Genomic DNA, 7791 nt, shown 5'->3' with positions numbered 1-7791 from the left:
GCCAACCGTAAGGTCCGATTCGCTTGCAATTTGGAATGTTGGAATTGTTAGAGGAAGGCCTACACAGCCACCAAGTCTCATGGCCGTAGCCCAAATACAAGGCCGGCCACCAAAGTCGGGAATGCATTAGGCCTTTTTCGCTTCATTTTCTTCTTTTTTTCATATACGTTTGCGCTGAAGTTTCTAAAAAAAAAAACGGGTGCGACAATTGGCACTGTGTGCCAACCGTAGGTCCGATTCGCTTGGCAATTTGAACTGTTTGGAATTGTTAGAGGAAGGCCTACACAGCCACCAAGTCTCATGGCCGTAGCCCAAATATAAGGCCAGAAAGCTGCATCTGTACTAAGGGTGTAGTACTTAAGTACCAGTACCAGTACTTGGCACATTATGCCAGTACCATTACCAGTACCAGTACTAGGATTTTAGCTCGGTAACTTGCAGTACCAGTACTTTTTTTGGTGAAGTAATTAAGTATCAGTACCATTACTTTTATATATTCATCTAAGTTTGAATAAATTTACAGTCTCAAACAAATAATTGCAAATATTATTCAGCAAAGAAATAAAAAATCATTTACTTTAAAAGTTAACATAACATATTTACAACTTTATGGTTTTAACATACTTTTTACCAAAACAATATTTACAACATATATTCATGTCATATCTAATTGTTTAGTAACCAGTCAAGTGTATAAATACAATGTACAATGCAAACATCTTTCATTTAAAACACAACAGTCTTTTGTTGCCTTTCACACTCTGTTCAATTTATACCAAAGTAAATGACAACTTTTTAAGGGTGCTACCAATGTCATTTTTTTTCACTTGAAAATGGGATTATTTAGAATAGAAGAAATTAATTACTGTTTTTTTTGCTCTTTTACTAGTAAATACAAGTAAATAAAAGATTTTAATAAGGATTTTTTAGGGTAAAGAGTAATTGAGTCTGTTTATTTACTTAAAGTCTTTGGTGCTTTTTATGATGAATACTATGTTAACATTTGAAGGAATATTGCAGCAAAATTATCTTTAGATTTGATAACTTTTACTTTTTTCACAAAAAATAAAATATAGTTAATGTAATTTACAGCTTTATTTTATGAGGGAAAATTGATGCTATTTTTTTTTAATTTTCTATCAAAACCAAAAAGTACTGGGTAATGCAGTAGCAGTACCACTTTTTTAAGACAGAATGCAGTTACCCAGTTACCAGTAGTAGCAAAATTTTGTAAGAGTAATTCAGTATCAGTACCAGTACTTGCAAAATTGCTGCAGTACGTACTGCAGTACCAGTACAGTAATGCAGCTCTGTACAAGGCCGGCACCAAGTCGAAATGCATTAGGCCTTTTTCGCTTTCACTTTCTTTTTTTTTTCATATACGTTTGCGCTGAAAGTTTCTAAAAAAAAACGGGTGCGACAATTGGCACTGTGTGCCAACCATAAGGTCCGATTCGCTTGCAATTTGGACTGTTGGAATTGTTAGAGGGAAGGCCTACACAGCCACCAAGTCTCATGGCCGTAGCCCCAAATACAAGGCCGGGGACCCAAGTCTGAATGCATTAGGCCTTTTTTCGCTTCATTTTCTTTTTTTTTTCATATACGTTTTGCGCTGAAAGTTTCTAAAAAAAAACGGGTGCGACAATTGGCACTGTGTGCCAACCGTAGGTCCGATTTGCTTGCAATTTTGGAATGTTGGAATTGTTAGAGGAAGGCTACACAAGCCACCAAGTCTCATGACCGTAGCCCAAAATACAAGGCCGGCACCAAGTCGGAATGCATTAGGCCTTTTTCGCTTCATTTTCTTTTTTTTTTTCATATACGTTTGCGCTAAAAAGTTTCTTAAAAAAAAAACGGGTGCGACAATTGGGGCATTGTGTGCCAACCGTAGGCCCGATTCGCTTGCAATTTTTTGGGACTGGGGGAATTGTTAGAGGAAGGGCCTACAAAAACCAGCCACCGACCAAGTCTCATGACCGGTAGCCCAAATACAAGGGCCGGGGCCGACCAAGTCGGAATGCATTAGGCCTTTTTCGCTTCATTTTTTTTTTTTTTTCATATACGTTTTGCGCTGAAAGTTTTCTTTAAAAAAACGGGGGTAGCGACAATTGGCACTGTGTGCAACCGTAGGTCCGATAATTGTTATAGAGGAAGGGGGGGTAGGCCCTACAACAGCCACCAAGTCTCATGGCCGTAGCCCAGAATAATACAAGGCCGGCACCAAAGTCCGGTAATGCATTAGGCCTTTTTCGCTTTCAATTTTCATTTCTTTTTTTTCATAATTACGTTGGGCGCTGGTTTTTTTTAACCTGGTAATATATATGTGTACGGCATTATGACCTGTTTCATCTAAAAGTAATTAAAACTACACGGATTAATAACGATTTTTCACACATCATTTCACGCTGATCAAAAGATTGGCATACATTTCTATTGTTGCGCATTATATTTGTTTGCAAGGAAACAATATAATTGTTTGTAATTACTGTACAGCTTTGTGGTGATGACGATAAACAAATGCTAATGTGTACATGCAAATAAAATAGGATAATGTGACTAATAGACTTTGATAGGAAGAGTCGCAGAAATTAAATCACTTTTTGTCCAAAGAATGTGCCGCAGAAATAAAGTCCGCAGAAATAAAAACATGCCAAAATTAGGAAAAAATCGCAGAATTTGGAGCCCGCAGAAAAAACCACTTATACGGTATATGTGTAAAGAAAAAACTAAGAAAACTTCTTTTAAAACACCCAACGAGCCAGACCTTAGATATTTAGCATGAAACATTTTCTAATGGGTGTCTACCAAATTTGTTCAAATGAAAGCCCTGGGGTTTAAACTGGCCCCGCTCCTGTGGCCTATATACAGGTGAGCGACTTCAGGGCCATCATGGCCCTCTTGTTTAAAGTTTAATCGACACCATTGTGGATTGATAAAATGCCGAAATAAATTATCATTGCCACTGTGTAACAGGCATTGTGTATTTATCAATTTAATCTGTTCCTGTCAAAGCACGCCAGTAAGCTCAGTAAAGGACTTTGAATCTTATACGAGGTACACATATTTTCCACAAAGGAAAAAAATCATTATGACTGAAACATTAAAAAAATTCTTACAAAAATATAACAGGCATACAACTGATAGATGAATAATAATTTGAAGGATTAATATACATGTAGTTTCTTAATGATAATAATTGTTGACATGAGCACCTGTCTGATTGTTAAGGAAGTGACAGCTAGAGTTTTGCAAAATTTGAACCTGCAATAATACAAGAAACGTGCGAATTATAAATCTATTCTGATTGACAGTCAAAGAGAAACACACTAATCAGTATGTACTTGTTCACGTGACTTAATAAAAAAAGCGTCGTCATGTTTGTCACTGTCAGTTAGTACCAGTTTTTAAACACATCTTTTTCTAAATTTTAAAAGGAAATCTTTATATAAATTTATGCACGGTATTATATATAAATACATATAAAACTAAAATGTGAAATTTTTATGACAACTTGATGTAACGTTTTTATATTCTGATGTGAACGACTTTTATTTGACAACAAATTTGAATCAAGTCCTTTTTATACTTTTGAAAATGTGACATTTATAAGCATAATCTGTTTACATATTACTCTCAATGTCAAACATTAATTAAATATGTAACATGTAATACGCATTTTAATAAATTAATATACATGTACATTGTACTGTGTTTTACTTATAGAGACTCGAAAATAAATGCAAAATATATGTAGATAATATTGTTTTATATAAGACATTAATAAAAAAAACATTATCATTCCTCCAAAATATTATTTGAAATTTGTGAATTTAATTCAAAAATTTAGAATATAATCGAGAAATGCAATATGCTCGACTCTAAAATAAGACAGGTGGACGCTATTTCGAGCCAGACTTCATGGAAATAAGAAAACAATTGCTCTTTACATTATTACGATTTAATTTAGAAAGTAGTACAGACATGTTTTCTTTTCTTGGAATAAGGGGGGGGGGGGGCATGTTATATGTGGTATATGAATATGCGGGCACATTAAGAGTGGGTGTAGTAATACGTTTAGTAAGTAGTTCGGCCGTCAAACGTTGTCAGGTGATGAAACCACACAGATCAAAGTGGCATTGCTGTATACATCATTCACACAACTACAAGTGGTTAGTATTTAACCATTTTACATTTTTAATGAAGCCTGTACACAAATTCAAAATTTCATCACGATTCATGTGACTCATTTGAATTTCAACGAACGTGCATGCCACAGTGCGTGAAACCAGTTAATAAGAAGCTACAAAACTTGTCAGTGAATAAAAAATACATAAACAATAATAGAATAATTTATATAAAAAACATCGTCGTGTCTTCATTTCTCTGACACTCCATTATGACGTTAACGGCTCAAGATATAAAAGCCAGTCGTCCATCTCCCATCTCAAAATTTTCAAACAGTTGAATTGTGTAGCTGTGAAATGTGAAAGAGAACAAGAAAAAATAATACATTTAGTTTTAAAACAATTGTTATATTTTTATTTTCATAATTATAGAAATAAAATGGACATTAAAATTAGCGGACTATTTTTTGTTTGCGTAGTAATACACGTAAGTGATGGAGGAATATTGATGAGCTCATTACGGAATGTACAACGACAACAATCCATGCCAACTGATGGTATGAATTTCATACAAACACAAATCCATTACTGTAGTAGAGAACCTGATTTTTGATCAATAAGTACTGTCATTTAATGCATGAAGTCATATTTGTATTTTTTACGATTGATAATTAATATGTACGTGTGTGTTGTTGGTTCTTAATACACATGTTTGCAAGCACTGGTCACCAAAAATTGTAAGGCAATTGCTGTTTTATTGTCTCAAATAATAAAAATAATACTCGCAAGTTAAGACTTTCACTATTGCAGCTTACAACGAAGATGACTGGGAATCAGTATACAGAATTTATCAAGGTGATGACTGGGATTCTCACGATGACTACCTCAGTCAGGAAAGAACGGCACGGTACGGGGATAAAGACGATTCCCAGTTCCGTAGCTGGAAATTAGACCAGTGGCATCATAGCAAAATACAAAAGGTAAACTTGCCTTGGTACTTGGTAGAGCGTATGAAAACTGGTAGCAAATTGAAGAAGAAAAACAAAAAAACAAAACTAAACTTATTAGTCCGGAAAAAATAACATTGAGAGTGAAAGTAATTACAAAATATAGAAAATGGAGGAACACAGTTTAGCATATGTAAACTTATTTAGTTCAGTACAGGAGCTATAGTGCATTTATTTGATATATGATAGTGGCTGGTCCTTTGAAGTGAGAGTCTGCAATGCGAAGTAAAGTAACAATTTAATAGGCGAAACCGTCTCGTATCAGCCTGTAACAGAAACCTGTTTTTTGTTGTAGTGACTTCTAGAGATGAGATTTTATGATTTTTAATAAGTTCATGAATGTTAAGATCTTCCTAGTCGTGTAAATAAGACGTTGCTTGCCGGTATTTAACATGTGAATTTAAGCTTTCAAAAGCGCGTTATGTCTAAACCATTGGTCAAGCCTTGCTAAGAGTATTTGATGTATAAATAATCAGAAGGTAACATACACAATAACAAAATATAATAACTGAATAAGATGTGAATATTGAAATTTAAAAGGACTACTTTAATCTTGCCGAATAACTAAATCTGTGTTATAGCATATTATATACTAGTACATGTATATCAAACATATTTTGTGCATGTTTTTTATACATCTCGACACATGTGTTGTTACTGTAGTTTCTGTTTTAGGTTCGTATAGAACTATATGACGATGGTGACGAGGTAGCCGAGTTCGAGTTTGAAGGCGTGATGCAAAATATGACAAGTTTCTTCAATCCCAGAAACCTCCGTAAAACAACTTATGTTGATATACCAGTAGATGGCTCACCTTTCCTGGGAGATGACTTTAGTTTTGACGGGTAAATTCGCTTTCAATCTGATATGTTTTCTTTATCACAGTGCGTGGCGCATTGAGAATACTTTTTGGTCAATTGCTGACATGTTGTTTCATTTTTTTCTCATGATAGACATCTCTCGAGATATACATACATACTCTATTTACTGTTAATTGAAAATTTATATATAATTTAATTACCAAAACTGACAAACACATTATTTTTAATGTTCTACAGGACAACTCTTATCTAGTGATTTAACTGATACAGTCGCCATATTATCAGTAGAGGAGCATATGTTTTATTGAAATATTGTTTCTCTGTGAAAATACAAACATAGCAACAGTGACTGTTGTTTTAAATAAATACCTTTATTACAGGGATGACGATGCCCGTCACTGGACCGTCAGTTCCATACATCGAGGAGACTGTCGTACTGACGAAGGTTGGTTTCAGGTTTTAGATAAACCTAAACCAGGCCGAGACCGATGTGTATGTGGATATGAGAATGTCAACAAATTCCCTACAATTATGTACGCTAAAGGGAATAGAAAAACCAAATGGAGTGATCCGCGCAAGTTTTGTTTCATTTATTCTTTTTGTATTAAGGAGAAAATGATGTTAATATTGGAAACTAAATTATTTAAAATGTATAAATATATATGATATATATCAAACAAGATTATCCACTGTTTATGCACAAGTCAATTGTAACTTCGATCCCTTATTACCAGGGGATAACGGGAACTTTTACTGTTGGGTGTCCGTCCCCTTGTATCGGAATCGGTCAGATAGTGAACTTCCCGCTAAAAGACCGGGACTGCGATTTGAACTTATTCCGGACACGCATATTTTTACATCATAGGAAAACCACTACATTGCCCTGGCAGTACACAGACAGGCAAGAGGTAAAATGTCGCTGTCTCAATTCCCTCACTCGAGGTTGATGGGTGTGGTTAAAATTAGCTCTTGAATAAGAAAATATTGTTTTGTCTGAATATCATTCCCGGTGTTAAAAATCCATACACGAATTCAACGAGTATATTTTTAACATAAATTTATGAACATAAACATCATTGCAGGTAACGTTGGTTATGCAGACATGATGCAGATTTCTGTAAGTCACGTGCCGTACCCAGTTGCCGTGCAACCAGTTCCCGTGCAAGTTCCACAAGTACCTCAGATGTCACAAATGGGTCCGATGCAGCTCACTCAGGTACCACAGAACCAACAAACACAGTTTCATATTCAGGGTGTTTATAATCCATTCGAAACAAAGAAATAGAAGTGTTTGTTGAAAGACCTAGGTTTAAGGACTGTTTCTGATCCCTCGGTATGACGCCTAGTGACGACCAAGTAGAACTCCTGCCATTCTTATTTCAACATGAATGTAGAGTTTGTTAAAACGTATTAAATAAAGTAATATGTTTGTTTATTTGACACCTTTTAAATAATTTCTGTACATATCAATAGCTGTAGTTGGGGGGCTTATCTGTCATCAAAATTAATTTACGTCAATGCCATAAGGAATCCAGTGCTTTAGGAAAATGTTTATCTGTACTGTTAACCAATGCTCTAGTGCTTCATAAGACGATAACTCATACATATAGTTAGTTTGTGTAAGTGACGGTTGTGTCAAATTACTAAATTGGATTTACAATTTTATTTTGAAACGACGACATTTTTGCATTAGTTGCAAAGCTGCATCACAAGTACGCCAAAGATTTCACCATGATAAGAGCAAGCTTGTTCAAATTATGACACATGGGTCAAAATTGGTCTGGCCCTATAGGGGTAAATAGGTTTTATAAAGTCTCCTAAAAGAAAATCATGAAAATC

At 34.9% G+C, this 7791-nt stretch overlaps 1 protein-coding gene across 1 annotated transcript; it reads left to right on the top strand.

Annotated features, from left to right (window-relative positions):
- The first annotated feature begins 4429 nt into the window (after positions 1 to 4429).
- LOC132718373 (uncharacterized) lies at positions 4430 to 7387 on the top strand. The gene is made up of 5 exons (XM_060702066.1): positions 4430 to 4681; positions 4935 to 5104; positions 5807 to 5976; positions 6333 to 6526; positions 7035 to 7387. The coding sequence occupies exons 1-5, from the start codon at positions 4564 to 4566 to the stop codon at positions 7235 to 7237; spliced, it is 855 nt and encodes a 284-aa protein (XP_060558049.1). The 5' UTR covers positions 4430 to 4563; the 3' UTR covers positions 7238 to 7387.
- The last annotated feature ends 404 nt before the right edge of the window (positions 7388 to 7791 follow it).

Source organism: Ruditapes philippinarum, unplaced genomic scaffold (assembly GCF_026571515.1).
Source record: "Ruditapes philippinarum isolate M1 unplaced genomic scaffold, ASM2657151v2 ctg3253_1_1_1_1, whole genome shotgun sequence".
NCBI classification, from domain to species: Eukaryota; Metazoa; Mollusca; class Bivalvia; order Venerida; family Veneridae; genus Ruditapes; species Ruditapes philippinarum.
The sequence above is the reverse complement of the archived record's forward strand: the minus strand, read 5'-3'. Positions and strand labels throughout refer to the sequence as shown.

Excerpts from the sequence above, each read along its gene's own strand:
- LOC132718373 (XM_060702066.1), top strand. The coding sequence starts at position 4,564 with ATGGACATTAAAATTAGCGGACTATTTTTTGTTTGCGTAGTAATACAC. Across the intron at positions 4,682-4,934 it reads ACAATCCATGCCAACTGATG|CTTACAACGAAGATGACTGG; the intron begins GTATGAATTTCA and ends TCACTATTGCAG. Across the intron at positions 5,105-5,806 it reads ATCATAGCAAAATACAAAAG|GTTCGTATAGAACTATATGA; the intron begins GTAAACTTGCCT and ends TTTCTGTTTTAG.